The sequence below is a fragment of the Triturus cristatus genome, chromosome 1_2 (genome assembly GCF_964204655.1).
Source record: "Triturus cristatus chromosome 1_2, aTriCri1.1, whole genome shotgun sequence".
In the NCBI taxonomy this organism is placed as follows: domain Eukaryota; kingdom Metazoa; phylum Chordata; class Amphibia; order Caudata; family Salamandridae; genus Triturus; species Triturus cristatus.
This window is the reverse complement of record NC_140580.1, coordinates 1,050,920,272-1,050,945,390: the sequence shown is the minus strand read 5'-3', so window position 1 is coordinate 1,050,945,390 and position 25,119 is coordinate 1,050,920,272. Positions and strand designations below refer to the sequence as shown.

The window sequence follows — 25,119 nt, the reverse complement described above, 5'->3', positions numbered from 1 at the left end:
CAAATTTGTAATCACATTAAGGAATTCCAAATGCTTGATCAATTTCAATCGGGTTTCCGTCACGGCCACAGCACCGAAACAGCCATCACTCATAAAGTGGACAACGCTCTCACAATGTTTGATCAGAACCAATCCTGCTTATTAATACTTCTTGACCTCTTTTCTGCCTTCAGATACTGTCAAACATGACAATTTAATGAATCTTGTGGAACGTAGGATGGGGATCTCAGTGTCAGTACTAAAATGTTTGACTCTTTCCTCAACAACAGATCTGAGAGAGTAAAATCCAACCAGTCTCTTTCCAATTCCAGTCCCTGCACCCTGGGGGTTTCCCAAGGGTCCTCTCTCTCCCTTACCCTTTTCAACCTTTTCTTGGAACTGCTTACCGAAATCCTCAAAGCATCTAAAATCCAATATCACATGTATTCGGATGATACCCAGCTGTACATGAAAATCTCCTCTTCTGACGACAACGAAACCCTGAACAAATCTCAAAATTGGTTGACCCTCAACCACCTCAAACTCAACGCCCTCAAAACGGAATTGCTTCTTATTTCACCGACCAAGCAAGCCCCCCATCATGGAGAAATTATTGCTAAATCTCTCCGCTCTCAACTGCACACCCCTCATCATATACTTTACGAAATCGTTGGGAATAATGCTGGATAAGAACTTAAACATGCAGGATCACATTAGCGCAGCTACCAAAGGAGCGAACTTCCAGCTCAGCATCTTTAGGAAAATAAAAATATTTCTTCCTCATGTCAGCTTCAAATCTTCTGTGCAAACGTTAGTCATATCACGGCTGGAATACAGCAGTGCAACTCTCTGCGCCCTTCCGAGATACAGCTGAGCCCTTCTCAGGACTTCACTAAACGCAGCTGCTAGGCTCATCACAGGCTCCAAGAAATTCGACCACATCTCTCCGAACCTGAAATCTCTAAACTGGCTTCCGTTTAAGGCAAGGATTTAACTAAAACTTGCATATATGACACACAAAGCACTGCACTCCAACACTCCTCTGTACATTGCAAACAAGCTAGAATTCTCCTGTGGCGCCCCTTCCTCCAGGAGCTCCAGTACCTTGCTGCTCAAACCGAAGAAATAAAAAAATAAAAAATTGAAACGTACAATCGATCATTCTCCGGTATTGCCCCGAGAATTTGGAACTCCCTACCGCCGGAAACTAGACTGATTCCATTAACATTTTCCTTCAAAAAGGAAGTTAAGCCTTAATTATGAACACTCCATGAAGTTAGTAGCTTCTATCTTTCTGGACTGCTCTAGTGGCTCCACCGAGCACATCGCTGAAGTTAGAATCCAGTTGGATTGGGAGGCTCCCCTGAGCCCAAGGCTTGCTCCTCCCCCTATAGACTTTTTTTTTTATAACAGAGTTTTATATAGCGTGAACTTGACCCAAATCTGGTATCAGGGTGCCTTACATAGCACCAGTTGCATTACATGAGGACACATTAATTTTTGTTAGGAACTGGGAGATTAAGTGATTGGCCCAGAATCACAGGATGTTCAGCGTCATTGCCGAGACTCGAACCCAGTTCCCCAGATTCGAGGTCTAGCTGTTAGGCCATCTCCTCTCTTAATGACTCTGCTTGTTTTATGCTACTCGCATGTCTCTTTCTTTCACACACCTCTACTTACTTTTGCTGGACAACTATTTGGTCCTATTACCTGCCTCTATGATGGCACTATGTACCTGTTATTTGTATGTCTGCTTTTTCTCCCGCAATTGACTAACTTGTCTGTAAAGGGCTCTGATACCCTAGGGTCATGTTCGCGCTATACAAAACGTTTTAAATAAATAAAAAATAAATAACTTAGACTTTCCTTTTGGTAACATGACCGCAAATTTCACCCTCACCCAGTCACCCATCTTTACAGTGTAAGACTTCTTGCACATTCTAGTGTAGATCGATTGGGCCAAGTTTCTCTTTTCAGGCACCTCCTCGATTTTCTCAGTTGGTAGTTGACACCTACACATCTATGGTCTCACTAACTTGGATGTGGAAACATGCCTCCACATCACCATAAATGATGACACCCCAGTATCACAAATTAGTGTAGTACGAACAGCTCTCCATCACAATATAACTGATTGACAAATGATAATAGCAAATTACATTGTACCTTTCCACCAAACCATTACTCTTAGTGTGGCCCAAATAGGTCGTAGTATGTTTTATTTTCATCACTATGAGAGAAGGCTCTAACTCTCCTGAAGCAAATTGAGAACCTTTCTCTGCTGCTAATTCTTCCAGTATGCCTTCTTTGGCTAAAACACTTAACAAAAAATGCAGTGATCTGTTTGGTGGTTACTGCATTCACAAACTTGACACAAACCAGCGAGAAAAATAATCCACCATAACCGCTCCAAACTTTGAATACCCTTCTTCATATTAATCTGACCAGTTGTATGCAACCTCAAATTTATGCACTCCTTGTCAGGGACGGGCACTGGAAACCAGTGCCCGTCCAGTGGTTGGAATGGTTACCAGTGACTTGTCACTGATGGCACACGAAACACAATCTTACAAAGTGTTCTACACTCTTTACCAATCCTGACCACCAAACATGCTCTCACAACCTTCTTTTCATAGCCCTCAAGCCTATGTGTCCTTTATGTGGTAACTTGATTCTTCCTTGCAATCCTTCAGGTCCCACTAAAAGAGCAGCCCATCTAAGGTAACAATCCTGCATGGCTGACACATCAGCAACCTGGCAAAAGGGTCTCAACTCTTGCATCTATTACTTTCACAATTGGTCCACCAGCTTTTTTTTTTACCAATTCATCCATCGCCATGCATCATCCTTAGGTAAAACACACCTCTGTTAATTCTTCTAGGGACCAAACAATTACTGTTTCTTAATCATCTTAATTGCTTGCATGTAAGTCACACCTTGGCAAGCCTGAGGAACAGTCTGCTGACGCATTCCATTTTTAAGCAAACTCTTTGGATCTGCATTGGCATTTGCTATTGTTGGGGAAGCTCTTCACACACCCATTATGGAAAATAAATAAGTAAGGGATTTGTGATCAACCCTAATGGTAAGCTCAGCCCCCCTCAAATAACGTTTAAAATAGTTGACTCTCCTACCAATATGCAAGTACTTTGCTGTCAGTGACAGAATACCCAGCTTCTGCCACCATCAAACTTCTAGGGCCAAAAGATAGCACATTATCCCCATCTTTTCTGTGTTCCAACAAAACTGCTCCAAGTCCACGTTAACTGACATTAGTCACATCAATCCAAGGGCCATGTGGGTCAAAACATTTCAGAGCAATTGCTTGCGCCATTTACACTTTAATAGTGGTAAATTCTTCATCACATGTATTACTTTAAGCAAAACTAGCGTGTTTCTTCAACTTGTGCATTTCATAAGTTTTCTCTGTACAATTGTGAATACATTTCAAATAAAATTGAGTCAGTCCAAAAAACTATCAAAGGTTATTATTTATTTATTTTCATGGTTAATTAAAACCATTGCATACAGCTGAAGACTAAACCATTTCATACAGTATCATCACACTTTAACTTCATAAAAAGACATACAACATGCTCTCTAGTACAACCCACTAAATAGCTTATTTAAAAAAAATTGCGCTGTTGAATTTCTCATGTGCAAAACATCAATTCTTGTTTTTAAAAAAATTGTGCTGTTTACTTTCTCGTGTGCAAAACATCAATTCTTGTTAGACTCGTTTGGACCCTTCCCCCACAATGGAATAAAAATGTGTAAATCTTGAAAACTGCATCTCTCTGTACTCTCTTTGTCTACTTATTTCATTTATAAATTGCATACGGCTGGTACAAAGGTTGCTCCCCTTATTTCAGGTGATAAAGTGAATACTGTCCAAGCAAGACTACTCCTAGAATACTAGCTAGCCTAAAACTTTCTTTGGCCCAGTACCCCTGACAATTTATAGGATAGGTTGTAAAAAACGTGATCCCTGGCAAACTGTCCCTTTATTTAATTTATAAACTGCATACAACAAGTACAAACGGTGCTCCCCTTGTTTCAGTTGATGAAGTGAATACTGCTTATGCAAGTCTTCTCCTAGAATACTATCTAGTCTTAAAATTTATTTGGACCAGTACCCCCGACGATTTATAGGATCGATTATTGCGGTGATATTTAGCCAGTTATTCTACGTGCCTGCGAGTACTTAATTTTGCATATGCGAGCAGTTAGGCCTTATTTGTGGAGTGCGTGTGACTTGTGCAAAAGTGCACTACTTATTTCAAGTAATAAAGCGCATTCTGTTTGTGCAAAACTGCTCCTAAACGGGCTTTCTTTCCTTAATCTTCCTCTAGACCATTACCCCTAATCTTTCTTACTTGTAAAGTGCTTGTGGCTAGTGCAAAGAATTCATCCCTCAAGTAATGAGGTGCATACAGCTTATGCTAACTGCTCGTAAAAGGACTTCTAGCCTTAAAGTGTCTCTGGCCCTATACCCCTAAGCTTTTTCATGATCGATTTTAAAAATGTTGATCCCTAGCAAGCTAGGGAGATCGAAGTGCCTCTTAGCCAGGTAGTTGCAGCTTGCCTGCATGTAGAACTTCGCAGGTTCAAGATTGGCTTTAGCAATTTTTTTCTATGGGCTATAACCACTGGACATACACAAAAAATATGTGCTAAAGTCTCTAGTTTGTATCCGAATAGGCAACATCTTAAGTCTTCTGGTGGACTCTTCCTGGTTGCTATACAATCTTTGGTGCCCACAAACCCATAACAAGGACTGTTGGTTTAATGCAGGTGAAAAATGGGCTGACGTACTCCTGAGGGCTCAAGGTTTTGTAGGAATTAATAACTGTCCAAGCATGCCTTCTCTTTGCAAAGTTTTTTTTGTCCTGTAAAATAGACTGAAGACGGGTTGAGGAGTTGGTTACTCTGTAAAAGTCAGATTTTACCATGCTGCTAGCCCATGCATCTTGGATTTCTAGTTCCTCAATCACTCGGCCTAGGTATTTTCCCCAGGAGTGTTTGTGATGGTTCCTCTGTTCCTTTATTTCCTTCCAACAAAGATCGGTAATGGAGCCGTTCTCAGAAGTATGCAGTCTCCAGCAGAATTTGACAAAGGCATTCATTCTCTGTGATTGGTGTTTTAAGCCAAATTCAAGAAGGACCTGAGCAGGCGACACTGGTTTTGGTATGCAAACATGGATTTGTAAACTTTTGTTTGGAGCTGTGTCAGAAATGAGGTTTCTGGTTGGCTAAAGTATGCACCCAAGTCAGGCAGAACCCACCACTCTAGTCAGGGTAAGGGAGTGACGCACCCAAAATAACCCCTGCTCATCCCCCCTGTAGCTTTGGACAAGCAGTCAGGCTTATCCCAGAGGCAATGTGTAAAGCGTTTCCACCACACACACACACCAGTGACACTTAACATACACCACAGAAAGAAACTCCCTAACAAGGTTATATGAACATATCACTTATACTGTATATAAACACATTCGAACACAATCACATAAATCACTTTGCCAACTAGGCAATTGTCATAACATCACATAGATCATAAATCACTACACATTTAGTGCAATAAAGCAAATACATGGCATAAAAATATCCAACTGTACATCTTATGTCGATCTGGTAATAATATTAATTACCCTGTCACTGTCAGGCAGAAAATGACATATCCCACAAAATCAATGCATAAATGCAGCCGTTGGGTAAGGGGAGAACCACATAGATCCCCACTCAAAACATCACCAGTAAATTAAAGCTATGCAGTTATAACCTGTAGGCCACAGGAGCACCTGTGCGCCTACTACGGGTATTACGGTAATTCTGTAGAGCCTTCATGATCGAAACCACATTAGCACAATGGGCATCCTCCACAATGCCCCCACATGGAAAGTGCCTCCAGGTATGTGCCCAAGTCTACGGGGCAACCTTACCCAGTCCCTTCCTCCCCCCGTGTTCAGAACTGGAGTGCAGCAGCCCACGATCGCATGGGGCTTCTGCTTCATGCAAAAAGGCCACAGCCAGTGAGACGACTTTGCCAGGTCCCCCACCACGCCACCCTCAGGTCCCGCGGGTGTAGACAGGCCTGCTTCTGGTGTCGCACCGAGGCTCCTTTGTTTGAGACTTCGCCATAGGCACACCCTTCCGCACCAGCTCTTCTCTGGGGCGGCTTAGCTTCAACACCATTGGCTCCACTCACTGCGTCCTTCGTGGTGATGGGGACCTTGCTGGGGGAGTTCCTGCGGTGCAGCTGGCGATTCTGGTGTCAGAATCCTGGTTGCTACACCAACCTGTCAAGACTGTAGATAGGCTTCCCTATAGACGAGCCCCCCGCTAAGGTGGGTGTTCACAGTGCAGCCAGCACTTCTCCTGCACACTAAGGGGAGCACAGGAGCAATGAGTTTACTCCCCAGACACTTGTATTTAGCAAACAAGCAGGGGATCAGTTGAGCACTGATCCTCTCTTGATGGGTAGCGCTCACGACGCGCTGGACACATCAAGGGCCAGGGAGCAGAGAGGGCTTCCCACGCGCTGAACTGGAAAATAAAGCGCACCTCATGCTTATTTCGTTACAAGAAAAGGTGAAGAACAGTCCAGTCCTTCTCCTGCTCTAGACAGGAGCTGCAACTGCATGCCGACCCACCCCACACATATCTGGGGCTGAGTTCCTCACACAGCTTTTCAGATCTTTGGGATCCAGCAAGGATTTTTCCTGAAGTATTTTATCTCACTGAGACTTCTAAGAGGAGCCAAGCACACACAAGCCCTTGGAGATTCCTCACATGCAGGATACAACAGCAGGACAAAAAGTCAGTCCTTTTCGTTCACCAGAGATGGAAGCAGCGACTGCAGGCCAACCCACCTCTCACACAGAAAAGGTAGCACTCCTCATACAGCTCTTCAGCTCTTCTTGACAGGGTCCTCTTGTTTCCAGAAGTAATTTGAAGTCCGGGGTTTAAGGTATCATACCCCATTTTCTCATTGTTCTCTTTGCTTCAGAGTCTCTGAGCTCAGTCCAAACCAGTGCTGTCTTACCTGGTACATGCCTGGTCCATTCAGCCTAGAGATTAGTCACCCAGGCAAGTTAGGACACACCCCAACCCCCTTGTAACTGTCTAGAGTAAATGCACATCCCCAGCTCCTTTGACTCGAAAACCAGACGGTAAATACACAAACAGGCAGAGGCACACAGAATGTTAAAGAAAGAAAATGCCCACCTTCTAAAAATGGCATTTTCAAATAAACAATTTAGAAAATACCTTTACTAAAAGGTATGTTATTAAATTCTGAGTTCAGAGAGCTTAAACTCCATTTCTCCATCTTGTCCCAATTGAAAGTTATACATGTAAAATGTTACAGTGCAGCTCCAATGATAGCCTATGGGGCAGACAGCCTTTCAACAGTAAAAAATGAAAAACACAGAATTTCACTATCAGGACATGTAACACACACCAGTACATGTAACACACACCAGCACATGTCTTATCTTTCATATACACTGAAACCTGACCACGGGGGTACCTTGGGCCTACCCTAGGGGTGCCTTGTATGTAAGAAAAGCGAAGGTTTTGGGTATGCTAGTTTAATACTGCCCGCGCAGACACTGCAGTGGCAGGTCTGAGACACATTTACAGGGCTACCCATGTGGGTGGCACAACCATAGCTGCAAGCCCTAGTAGCATTTGATTTACAGTCCCTGGCACACTCCATGCACTTTATTAGGGACGTACCAGTAAATCAAAAATGCCAGTCATGGATAACGAATCATAATCACAATTTACACAGAGAGCATATGCACTTTAGCACTGATCAGCAGTGGTACAGTGCCCAGAGTCCTATAGCCAATAAAAACAGGGTCAGAAAACTAGGAGGCAAAAGGCAAAAAGTTTGGGGATAAACCTGCAAAAAGGGCCAGGTTTAACAAGCTTGTTGAGCATTACTGATTCCCGACCATGCATGATTTCGATGCAGTTATGCCACTGTGGACATGAGCTGTTAGCAAATGCCTGAGTGAAGGGCAGCCAAGTTTCTTTTCAGCAGTTTGAATCCAAAGATTAATGAATGTGCTTTTTGCCTATATGGTGGCTAGATGATGTTTAAAGGCCATTTGATGATCCACTTTAATTCCTAGATATTTATGTAATAGCAACCCCAACTTATTTTGTGTTCTAAGAACTAGGTGAATTACTTGTACTTGGTGTCAACCAATCAGACCACTTTGGTTTTACTTAGGTTTAGTTCTAAGCCTTGCTGGTCCATTCAGATTTTTAAAGCATTAATGCTGTGTTGCAGGCTTGTTCATGTGTGGCTCAAGAGAACAATATTGTCTGTATACTGCAAGCATGTTATTTTTTCCTTTGCCAAAATTGGAGGATGGCATCCTTCTGTCAAGAATTCCTGTCATACAAGGGAAACACGCCCTTATGTAAACAGGAGAGCTGCTACATAACTCAAGGGAAACACGCCCTTATGTAAACAGGAGAGCTGTTACATAACTCAAGGGAAACACGCCCTTATGTAAACAGGAGAGCTGTTACATAACTCAAGGGAAACACGCCCTTATGTAAACAGGAGAGCTGTTACATAACTCAAGGAAAACACGCCCTATAAAGGGAGGAACCGGGAGGTACAAGGCTGTCGGATATTGTGTTTACACCGACGTACCTGCTTCGTGAAGAGCAGTGTTCCGGAGTGGTGCTCCAGTAAGGCAAGAACGGAGGTAGGTCGAGTCGTTACTCCCTGGGCCGTGTCTTGCCCCATCATCACCTGTGAAGGACCCGGAAGCTCTACCGGTCAACCATTGAGCTTCGCTTTTTGACTCGGCTGAGTCCAAGCGCAGTGGCGCTTTTGCTGGTTGGAGTCGTAACTCCCAGCCCGACCAGAGACACAGGGACTGCCAGCTGTAACGCACACCAGGAGGTGTTTGCCGCGTTACAGACTCGGAAGTCCACAGGATCGATCGAGCGGCTGCTCTCGGTTCAGTCTTCTTGCTTGTGATTGGGGTATCGGTGACGCATCACCAGGAGGTGACTCCGCGTCCCGGTGCAGTCTGAGGAAGAGGTTGAGCGGCTGCTCCCTTCAGGTAGAGACCCCGGCTGGGTGTTTCCCTGACTCCTCGATTCTCCCCAACACTCTTCGTGCCCCTCACAGCCTACCGATTGGCATTGTCGGCCATTTCATTTCTGCCCTCTGTTGGCATACGCCGGGATCATCCGTGCTGTGGGCTGGTAACGTACTTAGCCTGGAGGATTCCAGTGACTATAACTTTTGTTTGTTCTTTGTATTTTATTTGCCTTAATTAAAAGAACTAACCCTTCACAAGTGGTTGCGTCCTCATTGTCGTGTCTGTTAAACGATCCTGAGACGTTCAGGGCGTTACACCTTCTTGTGGGAGGTAACATACAAGGTCTACTAAATATAAGATAAAGAGGCTTCGGCTAGCACATAGCCCTGTTTGAGGCCATTTTTTGTGGCAATTCTTTTCGTGACTGTAGTCCCATCTCCTATTTTGACCTGGGCCAGGTTTCTGTATGCAGCGCAATGATTGCCTTTAACAATCTTCTTGGGATAAAACATTAATTAAAGTTTTGCCCACAAGCGGCCACGTGGGACTGGGTCGAAGGCAGATTTAGGGTGAACAATGCATGCGAACAGACTGGTTTTGTACCTTTTTGCTTTTTTTTTTCCAAGACCATAAGTGCTGTTAGATTTGGAGGGGGCCCCATACCTGATCTAAATCCAGTTTGTATTCACGGTACCAAGTTGTTATAGTTGACCCATGCTTATAAATTTTGTAGTAAATATGATGCATATAGTTTTGCTTCAACGTCAATAACGGCAATAAGCCTGTAATTACTTGGTGAGGATAGACGTCCATGCTTGTGAATGGGATTGAAGATGTTACCTTTCCATGGTCCTGGGATGATGATTATATGAAAAATTAGCTCAAAAAGGGGAGCTAAATAGCAAACCCAGTAAGTGATGTCCTTCTTAAAGAGAGACCATTTAGGCCTGCTGCCACTTCTGCCTTCAATTTCTTTAGGATGTTTTTTTTAGATCTTTAATATTCACTATTGAAGCCACGTTGCTTACGTGGTTTCTCTTGGAGCTCTGTTTCTGCGGGGCCTGGTTGTTTCCATAAGTTGCCTGTACTTCCCTCAGTTCATGGGTCTCCCAAGTTTCTTCTTCATCTGATGGGGCCCAAACTGCTTCAGTTTGGCAAACTTTGTCCTCCCCATGAGTGGCTGGCAAGGCATACATTTCTCGAATATGGTCTTCACAGGCTTCCTCCAGTATTCACGCATTCTGGTGTCCTGCCTTTCCTGTCGCCAGCCTATTGATCACTTGCCAAAATTCTTTACTATTCTGTTGTTTTCTGGTTCCAGATTTTTTCTTGATATTTAATTTTTTCTGTCCAGCATTCCTTATGGTTTTCTAACCTCGAGGTTTGCAGTGGGGATTTTTCGACCTTCCCTTTCTTTGCATCTGCTGTTTCCTCACTTCTCTAGATATTTGTATCTTTATCTTACGTAACCTGCTGGTATACCAGCTTTACCTTCCTATTCCTCCTCTTCTGTTCATGCGTTTGTTTTTGTGTGGTGATCTTGCGAGAATTTTGGAAATTAGGGTTGCCCAGGCTTTTTCGCGATGCCTTTTGTTTCAGATTTTACCTCATGAATTTCCTGTTACTCTTTTGACCTCTTCTAGAGTTCCTGCACAAAAATATACTTCGGACATTATCTTCCTGGTCCCTGGTCTGCCTCATTTTAATCTTTTTAGATTATAGGTGACTGGGATGGATATTAGATCATTTGTTGGATGCAGTTGGTGATACTTGCAGCCTATCCTTACGATTTGTGGGAAAGGATCGCTCTGTGTGGGGACTGATTGGAAATTGACTCACCAGTGGCTTCCTCTCTTATTAGCATGTAGTCAATAGTAGATCTTACTCTGCTTTTTTTTATATAACCATTGATCCCTAGAGGTGTAAAAATGCGAAAGGGTGGTAACCCAATATTTTAACTTTAAAAAAAAAATGTTATTGAAGTTTTAAATGGACATAAAGTAGTAAATATAGCCCATGTAGCCACGGTGCTATTTTAAAGCTGAACACTGGGTTTTTCCTGGGGGAAGGGTGGTTGGGAGGGGGGCGCTGTTAATGTGTTGTATACTGTAAAGATTTGAAATAATCGCACAGTTAATAAAAGAAATCGATACTCTGCTGTGAAGGCAGGTAATGGACACCAGGCAGTCTCCCTCGGTATTGCCATTCATGATCTTTAGGCCCACTCTTACCAACTGCTTTTGTAGCTTAGTGCTGCAAACTTGATTACCCCAAATTTTTCTTTACTGGCTTAAGTTTAAAATCCCTAGAGATGATAAAGATCGAATGTCAATATGAACTCCGTAAGGTCTTCATTAAATTGAACAAGGTTACCATTCTGTCCCTCTTTCTTCACTTTGCATGGATGAATATAGACTTTTATAATAAGAATTGACTTTGTGTGGAGTCTGTTTGTTTTATTATCTAGCCTAATTACTTGAATCCAGTTTATTCCACAATCAATACTTTCTTTCACCCTGTTAAATTTAATTGAAAAATAAGTTGACTAGCTCCCCGGGGGTGCTGGAAGTTGGAGATCTTCTCAGCTGGGATATGATGTTCCACATGACAAGCAATTGGTGTTGATTCTAAGTTCCAGGTTACAAGGGTTATAATTATGTCAAACGTTTGGAGAAATGACAATGTATCTCCAACAGGCAACAGGTTCTCGAGGCCGTGGGTGGTGTTGGTGCAGATAGTCAAAAGATCCGGTTCTGTAGCTGAGGAGTTGGTGTCAGGGGCCAGTTGATATCTTGATTGTTGGGGGACCCATGATTTGTTTCAACTCTGAGATTTTGATAGTGTAGTAGATCCTGTCTGTAGTGGTCGGTGCCTTGATGTTGCACTAATGTAACATTTTGAATCAGGGGCCAGATCTGCTCCCAACGCCCCCAGAAGATGGAATAACTTCTTACTGCGAGGAGTGGCCCGTCAGGTGAATTCTTTGAAGCAGATGGAAGCAATGGGCCTGGAAAACGAGGGGGATAGATCTTTTGTAATTCAATTCCCCAGGATTGAAATCTATTTATGGCAAGATCTATGTTGTTACCATTGCCTCTGTGTTTTGTGTGAGGGTGTGGTTTGAATTCTATTGGCAGTAGATCGAAAGAGTTGATGTGTGCAAGCTCTCTTATTTCCTTTATCTTTAAAATTGCTCCTCTGTTTAAAATGTCAAATGAGCCATTTGATAAATAGGTGGGTATTGACAGATGTTTTGTACTTCGGTGTTCCCTGGTCGGCACTCGTATCTTGGGTTCTTGTATCCCCGAGTAAGCCTTGATTTGTGTCTGATGCAGCCTCTAACCGCGTGTTTTGCCCCTGTGCTTAGGCCCTGGGCAGTGTCTCTGTACTTTGCAGGTCTTGCTGTATCTTGATGTTCCTACTCCATTTCCTCCTATTTGGATACTCCTTAAGAGTGGTCCTGGTTTTCATGCGTTTTTGGGTGGTGAGGGCACTGTAATGTTTTCCCTTCTTTTCACTTTGATAGTGGCTGCTTCGTTTTCTGATTGTGCGATGGATACCACCTGATTGCAGACCAGTCTTTGTGCAGGATCTTGGCACTTGTGCTGCCCTGATTGTTGTTTTGGCCCACTGTGTTTGCAAATAGTTGTGTGTGGTCACTTGTCCTTGGCTTTCCTCTCCTTGATTTTCAATTGGGGTTGTTTCTTCGCGCCCTGGTTCCTCCTCATCTACCACTAATGCTCTGTATTGAGCAAATAGCAGAACAATTCTATTTTGCTGAGCCCCTTTGCTTTTTTTGCCGGTTTCCTTTGCTATTTTCTTTCACTTTTGGTTAGGGTTGAGCCTTTCCTTTCCACTTTATTTGCTTCGGATGCATAGATTGGAGCTGGTACTCTAGATCCTTCAAGATTTGAGTTCACCCTCCCTACATCAGCTGTTGACTTCTGAGCTGAATCCCATTTTCTTCAAGCCTTCAATGATGGGCTTGCGCAGTGTGTGTTTGAAGCTACTGGGGACAGTTGGTTGTCCCTTGGTAGTTGGTTCTAGATTTTATGTTCTTGGACCCAGATTCTTTAATGTGATCTGATTGATTGTTTTCTTCCTTCCTGCAAGATGTAATTCTAGATTGTTTTAATTGCCTGAAGTGTATCCCCCCGATGTTTACACATTGGCATGGGGTTAGCCGGATGTACTTGTAGTTTTGGTCTCTCTGTATCGGCTCATTTAATGCTTGAAATTTCTTATCAATAATGCCCACAATGTGTACTGCCAAAATGTTAAGGAGGCTGACCTGTAGCTCCTGTTTGTCTGCTTGATGTTGAATTGACAAAGACATTGCCTCCCTTGCGGACAAAAGTGCCTTGCAGGTACTTCGCAGTTCTCCACTTCGAATGCTTCTCCCACTGAGATTTCCAAACTGGGAAATGTTGTCCTCTTTCTTGTTCATTTGGAGCGGAGTTCGGAACTGCCTCCATCAGGAGCCTCTGATTGGACTCAAGGGGGGTTCTGCCACAAACATAAATTTGTCCTTGGTTGGCGAGCTTCTGCTGCCAACCAGGAATGGTCTCAGACTAACTGTTGATTCATTCTGTCGGAGTGCCCCCTGCGGTGGAGCGATGGCAGTACAAGGGGGGGTTTTGGTTTGATTTTTGTCAACACCATAAATGTTTAATATTGATTCTGTGAATTTAATCGGTGGTTGATCCTGGGTTTCAGGGGATTTAAGCAGGACATTCAAGGTAGTTGGAGTAGAACTTGGGCGGAGGAAATCCCAGTTACTGAGTATCGAAAGATTTTGGAATGAGAACAATTCTGATCTACCCGTTTTGTGTACTTCTGCTTGTGTTGTGTGGGTATTTGTACTGGGCAGATTTGCTTCTGAGGAGGGAACATTATGCAGATTTACCTTGTCTATGGCTTTACTGTCCCTGATGCAGTTCCAGAGTTGGATAATGCTGGAATCATTGTGTTTTCAGTGGCATTTGAATTCACTATGTTGTTCTGGGTTAAACAGTCTGTTATTATGTAGCTCTCTTTTGTATGCACTGTTGAGGTCTCACACATTTTGGATTTCTGTTTCGATTATGAGGTTTCCAATTCTATTACTTCATCATCCTCCAGGCATATTACTGAGTACTGGTCTGATATTCGTGTTCTTGTTGGTGCCTTTTTCTTGCCCTGACCTGGGTCTCATCTCATTCTAACAGACCGTGTTCTTGTCAATATGTCTAATTTCAGACCCTTTTTCTTTTAGACATTGTAAGGTCCTTTCCAAGCTTCTCTCCCTATGGGCTAAGTTCCCAGGTTCTTTGATTCCTTGCTGATTTACAGGACCCTCGGGTTCAATTTCAACCTTTTCCTAGTCTATCTGATTCTGTCTGTGAATTATCTGCTGAACCATGCTTGCCAAAAGCGTTGGAGATGTGGGAGGACGTTTGTGGTGGTAATCCTGAGCCTAGGTCTAAATTTGATGATGTTTCCGTCGTTATGGGGAGGACTGGGCCGCTGGGCGGAAATTATATGTGCAATTTTGGGTTGTTTGTTCTGGTGCCGCCTTCTTCCTGGGGATCTCCTTCTGCACTAGAAACCTGGGCGCACCAATGAAATGACGCACTCCGGGAGAAATAAGCACACCTATTATTCCCCGCCACCTGCCCCACTGCCTTTATTAGTCTTCTACTTGCAGTAAGTTGGTAGTCTATTGAATGTTAAATATGGATGTGTCTTTTTATGACCTTTTTAGCTTCTTTATAGGACCTTGAATGATTTGCGAGCCACTTATTGCATGCCAGCATCTCTCTGTGTCACGACCACTAGCTGCTGGTCCCAACGGCGAAGCCTACTGCTGTTTGCCTCTGAGGGGTGGCTGAGGTTCAAGGTGGAGGATGGTGAAATCAGATGAGAATTAGTGACTTTACGGTCATGGCTGCACCAACGCGGCTGTGGGTGCAGCAACTTGGCAGGTGCGCAGTTTCTCAGGCGGCCACAAGCTGCACCTGCCTAATTCCGTCAGTTTCCATGCTACGCACAGGGACAGCAGTCTATTGCAGCCACGCCACGTCGCACCGCCCTCTGCCCCTCTTCTGCATCCTCTGTCTTCTGGCCCCGTAATGGTCACCCAGTCCTGAATGGTGACACAGCATGTGTCGTCTCCCAGTTATCCCGATTATCTGACCCCGCAATGCTGTCCTGCCGGCTTGCCTGACCGCTCTCCTCAGATGCTCCGCTGTTCGCAGTGCTTCTCCGGAAGTCACGCAATCACTGATGGAAAAAAACAGCTTACCAAAAATACTACCTAAACTGGTCCTTGCCAACTGGTGATTGAAAGTTTAAAATGGTTGGAGCAAACTCTCTTTGGATTCCAAACCCTTGACAGATTCATGGAAATCCAAATATTCCGTATTCTGAACCCCCAATTTGCATTTTCGAGCCTTTAACATAGCTCTTATTCCTCAGCATAGTTCGAACCTGAGTTAGCCTCCTATCTTGAGTGTTCTTATCTATAGCATACACCAACACATCGTCTTTGAAACATACAACATCAGGTACATTTTTGAACGAGTTCTCCATCAGATGACAAAAAACAGTTAATGTTAGAGCTGTAGTCATGCGTTTGAAACGGAAAGCCCCTACAGCAGCTATAAAGAATGTCAAATGTTTTGATTAGTGAAGTAAAGCCAGATGATGATTGGCAGAACCCATATCCACGTTGGAAAAAAATACTTGCTTCTCCCAAGGTAGACAAGATTTTGGTAATGTTGGGCTGAGCACTCTTTTGAATTCCTTTCAAACTCCAGTGCCTATTAGAAAGAAGTATGGTCTATTAACATATTATTTGTTAAATCCTATCACAGCATGATACCAGTTTTCCACCCTGTTCTGTTAAGTTGTTTCACTCACAAAACAACATCGCCTTCATTAACACTCGAGTAACTTCTCTATGTAATCCACTGAGTTGACAACCTTGCTCATTCTATTCATACTTGATTAGCAAACTTTAGCAAAATGCCCCTAATTGTTACATTTATTACATATCCTCTATATGGCTCTATCCGCACCAGAAGCCTTATCATGGCTTTGTTTAAATAGCCACAGTGATCTATCGCAGGCTTAGTGGAGTCTCCAAAGTCTATATGGGCTTCATTCAGTTTTCGGACCCTTCTTTCCTAACATAGTCTTTTTATAACACCTTCCATCTATGATATAAAGTGCAATAATGATCAGACGGCACAGAATTATTTTCTGACTTCGTAGTCAGTCTCTCCTCCCTTGTTTCTAAGCTCCAGTATCTGTCCCCCAGTATTTTCATTTGTTTATCAGCCATCAAACAGTCAACCAGGCTTACCTTTCTCTGCTTGTTATCTAGGTGTCTTTGCCTTATAGTCACTCTTACTGTTTATCAGCTGGCTGTGTCTCGCCTTAGCCTGAGTGAGAGTCTCAACCATTTTCGGGTCAATGAACACCCCCCTTCAATAAAGTCGGGCGATGTACGCTTCAAAAGCACTAATTTCGTGCCCAAACACTGATCATACTCCTTTTGTCATTGATATGCCACGGATATATACACCTTAAATGCATCCCATTCTGTTCTGGTTTTATCAATGATAGCTTTATTTAGTTTGAAGTTTTTGCTAATCTGTGAACCTCTCATTTCTCTGAACTCCTTATCTTCCAGCACCTCAATCTTTAAATTCCAGGTCAAGATTACACGGTCTAACGTGCCCCCACTCGAAACCAGTCAGAATCTGAAGTTATTTTGGCTAAGTGTTCAGCTCGAATCAGTGTTCCCACTAGGAATTCAGTATATAGTATCAGATCTTGCTTAGAGTACAACTTAAACACCTGTGAATAGTGTGGGTATCCCTGCTGTATTGGATGGGTCGTTATTCAAGAGAGCTGTGCTACCTGATGTAAGAATTTGTTTTTCTATATTGTATTATACCCAAATGGTAATTTGCTGAAATAAAAAAAATAGTAAAAACGGCAACACTGTGGGTCCTTTGTGCAGAACCATGCTCGGGTCCGTGGTTAAAGTAGACAATGTTTCGTTTCGATCCCTGCGAGAGTTACAGTATCATCAGAACTCAAGAGGATAGAGGAGCCAGAGGAAGAAATATGTTCACAATGATTTGACGTCTCCTATTTTCCTTTACTGCATATGCAGATTATTCTTGTGTTAGAAATGGGGTTCATGGTTGGCTGAGTTATGCACCCAGGCCAGGCAGGAACCACCACTCTACTCAGGGTAGGCTAGATGCACACTAAAAGATAATCTGTGCTTACCCTCTGGTAGCTTGGCACAGAGCAGTCAGGCTTATCTAAAGAGGCAATGTGTAAAGTATTTGTGCAACACACACGCACAGTAAAAATGAATACACCACAATAAACTCCACACAGGTTTAAGAAAATAGAGAATATTTAGCTGTGAAACATGAGACTAAAACGAAAAAAGTCCAATCAGTATGACAAGATATGAATTTTAGATTAAATGCAGAAACAGTGCTTAAAAGTCACTAGCATTTAAAAGATTGCTTGAGGTTGAAAGGGACTGGTGCAACCCAAAGTTCAGGCTGACCATGATGAAGGGCAGGCCAGCTGCAGAGCCGGCAGAGAAAGTACCGTGGTTGGAGATAAGCGTTGACGCTGAAGGCACAATGTGTTTTTGTTTTTTTTCCACGCAGTCGAGTCTCTGCATAGTTGTCGAGCACCACTGAGGTGAACGCAATACATAGTCGTTAAGCTGCGCAGAGCGGCGTCATCAGGCTGCGTAGGCTGTAGAACCACTGTTGTTGAACAGCGCCTACGTCGAAAGGCGAGGCGTCAGTTCTGATCGACAGAGTGGTAACGATGCAACGGTTTTGTAGCAAAACAATTGGAGAACCCACTTCTGAAGTCCAGAACATGGAGATGGAACCTCAGGCAAGGGTAGAACTCACAGAAGGCAGAGCTCAGCAGAACCAGCAAAATTGCAGAGAATCTTTGATATCCCTGAAGCTTCAGAAAATAGGAGGCAAGGCAGCAAACCCTTGGAGATCACTAGGAGGGAAGGCAGAGTCCAGCTCTCCTTCAGCAGAGTCAGGGAACAGCAGGGCAACAAGCAGAACATAAGTTCTTCAAGAACAGCAGTCCAGTTGAGTCATTTTAAGCAGCACAGCAGTCCTTCCGACAGAGGTTCAGGGCAAGATCCAGAAGCGTCTGATTTTAGGGTGTCAAGGACCCATTTCTTATACCCAAAAGTTCCTTTGATGTTGTGGGTGATTTCAAAGCAGCTCTCTGAAGTGCAAAATGATCCATTTCCAAACAGTCTTGTCTACCATGCTATCTCTGGGGGGTAAATCAGTGCTTTGTGTGTGGGCAGGACACTACCTATTGAAGTGTGTCAGCTCCTCCCATTCCTCCCTGTCCAGGAAGACCCACCAGAATGGACATGGGTGCACAGAATGCAGATGGGCCTCACCTTCCTGTGTTTGTGACTGTCTAGAGGGAATGCACAAAGTGTAGCTGTCACCCACCCCAGACGTGTATTGGAGACAGGCTGTCAGGCAAATAGAGCAGTAAGTGCAGAGAAATTTCCACTTTCTAAAATTGGCATTTCTAAAACTGTAATGTTAAATCGAACTTCACCAGTAAAGAGGATTTCTCGTTACCATTCCAAAGATATGACATATGAAAAAGCTACTCCTCTCTGATCAGGAATTGCAGCTTAAGTGTATTAAGGAATTCCCAATGCTGGCTTATGAGAGGGGTAGGCATCACAGTAGTGAAAAACTAAAAATGCAGAACATGCTGTACCTTTTACTTACATGGCACCCTGGCCTTAGGGCTACTTAGGGCCGGCCTTAGGGCCTACCTTAGGGCCGACTTATATGTAATAAAAGGGGAGGTTAGTGCCTGGCAAGTAGTTTTAAATGCCAAGTCGAACTGGCAGTAAACTGCGCACTCAGGCACTGCTGTGGCAGGTCTGAGACAGGTTTGAGACAGGTTTGAAAGGGTACTTCTGTGGGCGACACAATCAGTGCTGTAGCCCACTAGTAGCATTTGAAGTACAGGCCTTGGATATATGGGATTCTACTTTACAAGGGACTTTCCAATACAAAAAATATGTCAATCAGGCATACACCAACGTCATCATGTTTTAGGGGAGAAGAAAATGCACTTTAGCACTAGTAAAGTGTTCACAGTCCTAAGGCCAACAAAAAGAGTTCAGCAAATAGAGGAGGAGGAAGTCAAAAAGTTTGGGGTGACCCTTCAGAGACTGCCATTTTCCAGCAGCTTGGAAGAGAACCTGAGCGCCCAGAGCAATTGGTACCAGGCTAAAGATGCGGCAGCTAGCAGGAATGCTCGTAGAAACGTGTATGCGTATACGATCAAGCACACCTAAAATATAATGGCCACAGGAAGCTTGCACAGATGACACCCTCCAAGGCAGTAATGAGAAAAGTACAATGGATGCAGTGTCTAAAGTTACGGCGGTCAGCCGATCCGCTCAATGAGGAGCGTATCGGCATTGGATCGTTCAGTCATTAGCCATCCCATAGATTCCAATGTTCCAACCTGGCTCCCATCTCATCCGAGTCTTTCGAAGTAACTGTGGTGGGGAGTGTCGGTAAGGATCTGTCCAGCATCCTGTCGGGTACACCATTAAAGTCGCCATTCCAGATAGCTGGGGTGGGAAGCTCAGCACCCATCCATTGTTGTAGTGGATGCAGAAAATCTCCCTGATAAGTATTAGGTGCATAAATAGTAATCAAAGTGAGTGCCTTGCCATCTAATCAGCCATGCACAAACCCAAAGCGACCATTCGGGTCTAGATCTTCTTTTGCATGCCACAGGAGGGCCCCTGTCTTTTTTTTTTTTTTTAACAAACCCCTCACTTGGCTAAATGTGCCTCCTGTAGACATACATCATCAATATTCTGCCTGATCAATAAGTTGTGTGAATTCTGTCTGCTTTAGCCAGGTGTCACATTCGATCTACATTTCAGTTCTAACAGGGACTTCTAGCTGCAGATTCCTCACCTTTTGAATATTCTGCAGGCATCAAACTGGATCTGGAAACTTTTCATTAGTACCTCTGTGTGCCAGTGGGTGACTGAACTGATCCCATTTCACTTTGGAAATGATATGCTTAGCCTGTATAGGTGCCTCTCCTTCATGATGATGTCAGTTCCTTTCTTTCCGCACCACCAGACGTGGATCCAGAGCTCCCACTCATCTCTTCGAGACTCCATTTACCTCTTCAAGATTGTAAAACGGTGTGCAAGGGAAATGTCCCCTCCCATGGTCTCACGTTGTCGTCCAGGACTATATCAACATCTAAAGCTTTTAGCAGCCTCCAGGCACCACCCACTATCGGTTAAGAGGTTAGCCCATGTAGCAGCCAGGTTATCCCAGGGGTGTGTTGCTATGCCACGGAAACCCGAGTCTGATGCCCCAAATTGGCCATTTTGACCAACCCTTACCCAGAGATGGTAAACTCGAAGTGCATGCTTTACCAGCAGTGCAGAAATATTCTTGCCGAATTTATATCGCTTTTTCTATGCTACCCATAAATTCTTGGGATTTGGAGCGTAACGTGACTTTGGAGTAACCTAGTCATCGCAATGTGATGTTACCCCTTTGATCCTGATTGCTGTTAAATGTGTTTCTACCAAATACTTTGTCTAAAACGTCTTGCTCAATAACAACTGTCTTTCTAAAGATCAGACTTTATAATTTAAAAGTAACCCAGAGAGGCAATCAATGTATTTGTGTTTGTTTAGAATAAAACGATCAGGGAGCCAAACAGGATGTAGGCATAACTGTAGGTGAGAGATTTTAGTTTGTTTCCTTTTGCTCGTTCCTAGAGATGTTTGCTCGCACAGTAGATAATTTGTGTGTAATGTGCATTTCTTTATCATAAATGTATTTGTTTTTCTACAGGTTTTGCAAGCAATGGGTTACCCAACTGGTTTTGATGCAGATTTGGAATGTACGAGTTCTGATGAGAAATCCGATAATGAAGGCAAAAATGAAACTATATCTTCAAACTCAAGCAATAATACAGGGACTTGTTCAACAGATGGCTCCAATGCACTGGAGGTATTTCGTTTAAAACCTTAAAGATCTTCAAATAAGTAGTGCAGAGGTTTTTATCTAATTGTTTTAGCATAGCACTGGCAATGTCCACCATCTGGATAAAAGCAATTTGACCAGATGGTGAATGGGAGTATTCCTGTAAGCGGGACCAACACAAGCTTACAGACTTTATGTACTGGTGAGCTTTCCATGCTACAGATGGGTAGTCATGAGTGATACAATCTGTAGGCCTGTTGCAACATATGTCTTCCGTGGTGCAATGAATAGATTAAGCGACAGATTCCAGACCTAAGAGTCCGCGCACAAAATGTTTCTATCTCATTTGGTTGAAGAGGCCATTCGTTTTTGGGTGGCCAAAGTTAGGTTTCTGCTTGACAGGTATGAAATGAGGTTAGAGAGGTAAAATGACACACGGCTATTAAAGGACGTATGTACAAGGCATAGTTTATTAATCTAAACTGGATTGGAGTAATGCTGGTGAGATGCATTCTGTGGACTTTCATGTTTAATAATTTTGTGGTCTTTGCAACATGGCCTTATTTTATCCTGCTACCTGTATCCTGTTGTAATAGACAGATATGGCCGCTTCTAGTAACAGGAGAAATTTCGGAGGCAGGAGTAACAGCTGAATTATTCCATTGAATCCTCAAAAGGCTCAGAAAGCATTCTTTTAAGTGTTAGTTATCCATGAACTCAGGGATCAGTTATCGCCACTGGTGATGCCCAAGTTGCCTACCTTTTGAAAGAGAGAATGAAGAGAACCCACCCATGGAAGTCTCTACATGTAAGTGAGGGGATTCCACAAACCATGGGTACCTTAGAATCGCCAACATAGGGGGAGGAGTAAAGAAGGACAAATTTAGTCTGCATATCTTTTGAGTAATACATTATTTAGTAACATTAAGTACAAATTGCACCAAACATAAAAGAGGCTTAGCACTTGAGGTTCTGGTTGGGGGGAGAAGCCTAAGCATCTAAGATGTGAAATCATTTGTTTATGCAGTGCTCTCTTTGGGTCCCACTATTGCATGTCAGTGGGGTTGAGATCTGTAATTAGATTTGGCCAGCGGAAATACATTAATATTCCACCATCTTGGATATTACAATACCTTTTTTTATCTGTAATTCGGATTGTGAGAATACTACAAAGGATTCCTGACCTAGACAGAATGAGGACCTGTTGAGTCATAAGTGGCATTCATATTAACTGGTATTAATATCACGTGTTTCTGTAAGGGTCATTAAGAGACCACTTGCTGCTAGACTTGGTCTTACAGTGGACTTCATCTTATTAAAATACCTGGCCATACAGTTAATGCCACAATTCCCAATATTTTAAAAGAGAATTTAAATGAAATTTTGAAGGTAATAATTTTTTGACATTGATTTCCTTGTTTATAATGGGAAGTATTACAGTTGGTAAATGCAAGAGTACCTTGTCCATTTCAGTGCCTATCTTGTCTTCTCCCCATAAGATATTTAAATAAATAGATAACTTTTGTGGTGCACATGAATCTGCATATGATAGAAAAGGGCATGGAGTCTCCAAATTCCAAAACTTCTACAATGCAGCTAATTAAATTATGTAGACTGCTGCATGCTTGATGAAGAGGGCCTTAACAGTAGGAGAGGAGTTGGCCTAACGGCTAGGGCGCTCGACCTCGGGAACTGGGTTCAAGTCTCGGTAATGACGCTGAACATCCTGTGATTCTGGGCAAATCACTTAATCTCCCCGTGCCTAACCCAAAAAAAATGTATGCGTGTCCTCATGTAACGTAACTGGTGCTATGTAAAGCGCTCTGATACCTGATTGGATTCGGGTCAAGCTCGCGCTATATAAAACTCTGCAAAACCAAAAAAAAGTGTGATTAGCTGATGATAATATGAATGACGGGAAATTAGACCATATTGTATAAAGCAGCTGCATTCTACCCATATAAAACTGCACTCCTGTGTTTGATGTGGAAGATAGCCAGCAAAATAATTAATGGTTCAGTTGTATTCGCCTCCATCATTGTGATACTGACTATAATATAAAGTTGTTCAACATTGTTTATTATTGGGAGATTGTTTTGAAAGTACAATTTAACTACTTAAGTTATGATGTTATGCACTGTATGGAAGCGCAGAAGTCTCACAATATATAATGAAATACAATGACTAGTACTGATCTATGATTGTCATCCTTCGCAAATCAAACTCTCTTGACTAATGCCCTCTTCTGTAGATAACTGCAGACCTCTCAGTTTTATCAATAGGAAAAGGAAAGTTAAAAAAATGTTTTCTGATGGATGCGTCCAAACTTTGATTCCTCACCTTGTGTATATCCCCAGACTGGGTCCAGAGATCTTTGTCTGCTTTGCTCCCATGCAGCAGCAGGTGGTGTCCTGCACCTCGTCAGGTGAGTCCACGTCAAAGAGGAAACGCAAGAAATCAAAGTGTGACTCTCCCTGCACAGAGAAGTCACATGGATGTTCAAGTGCCTCCCGGACCCAGTCCTGACCACCCTACAGAGGAACCAACTCCACAGCTCATACTGATGCATTGTGAATTCCCATGTCCACCAGTGATGCCACAACAAGTAATGCAGCGTCTGCCCTGACTCTGGGACCGACACCCAACCCGACTTTGAATTCGATGGCAAGATGTGGGCTGGTCCGTGATGCATCGACACAAGCACTGACCCCTCCGGTGCCTGAGGAAGATCTTATTGTCTTATCAGACATGACCTCGAGCGAAGTTCGCCCTCTACAATTTTTACTTCAGCTGGAACCAACCTCATTTTAACTGTGACAGAACACTTCCACTGCCTGGGCCAGGCAGGTCTTTTATTACATTAGGCACTTCCCGGGTGGGCTGGAGCCTAGTTTTGAGGACCCATGGTTGCTTCTGGTGCCTTTGTCACTTATTGCAGCTCCTCTAAGTTAATTGAAGCCGGCACCAAAAGGCTTCAAGAGAGAGGGAGACCAAGATTTAGGGAGAGGGAAGGAAGAGTGAAAGCAAACGGAGAGCAAGAAGAGAGCAAAGGAGAAAGAGAGAGAATGAATAGCTGGATGGAAAAAGATTGCGCAAGGAGTCAAACAGCACGGGACTGCTTTCAGCAGGGCTGTTTTTGGTTCCTCAGTCCACCAGCCCTGACTGCTGTCTGGAATGCTCCATATTCCTCAGACTCCTAATACAGTCGACATTGTGATGGAGGTGACTGTAATGATGCATACCATTTTTACGATTAGGACAATCTTTTTGTGGACCTGCAAGATGCCGAGGAATTAATACATCTCCAGACAGGAGTTGAAATCAATACCCGTCCCTTCCAGAGTGGTATTGGCTTCTTTTTTTGATAACAGAGACCTACATAGAGGGATGGGTGCACCCCTGCAAGACATGCCGCCAGTGGCAAGTACTTAATCAACAAAACCAAAGGGCCCAAAACAGGCTGATGTTAAGAGCTGTGAAGTTAGGCTATCAATCCACCCTTCCCAGGATTAGAGGTTCATCGGTACTCCGTAAGGCTAGACAGTATGACCAGGATGATTTACATCAACAATGGAAGAGGAACAAGGTTTGGTCTTCTCTGAACAGAAGCCCAAGATTTGCAGAACTGGCAGTTCTGCATCAAGGAGCGTTTTCAGCAGAACATTTACCAGAGGAAGACTATAAATGGGTGGACTCATTTAGCAGATCCTCATGGTAATGCAATAAACGTGGATTCAAACATAAACTACTAGACAACGCGTTACAGTGGTGGGGAACCCAAGCCTATATCTGTTTGAAATCAACATTAACCGAAAACTACAGTAGTACACCGGCAGGCATGTACTACCAGGGTTGGGGGGGTGGGGGTGAAGGTAGGTTTGTTTTTCTATAGTATGGTCAAGGACCATTGCCTATGCTTTTACACCCCTTAGGCCCGTCCTAACAGTGTTTAAGATTCTTTGTTGTATAATTATGATAGCCCTGGTGTGGCCTAGAAAATTTAGTATACAGAG

The 25,119-nt window shown here is 43.4% G+C and overlaps 1 protein-coding gene across 7 annotated transcripts in view; it reads left to right on the top strand.

Moving 5' to 3' along the window:
• STRBP (spermatid perinuclear RNA binding protein) overlaps positions 1-25,119 on the top strand; it is a 605,440-nt gene that overhangs the window by 402,473 nt on the left and 177,848 nt on the right. For all 7 annotated transcript variants that reach the window (XM_085612449.1, XM_085612470.1, XM_085612476.1 and 4 more), the window contains one exon: positions 20,975-21,133. In XM_085612449.1, coding sequence (XP_085468575.1) covers positions 20,975-21,133 — 159 coding nt within the window. The remainder of the gene's footprint in view (positions 1-20,974; positions 21,134-25,119) is intronic.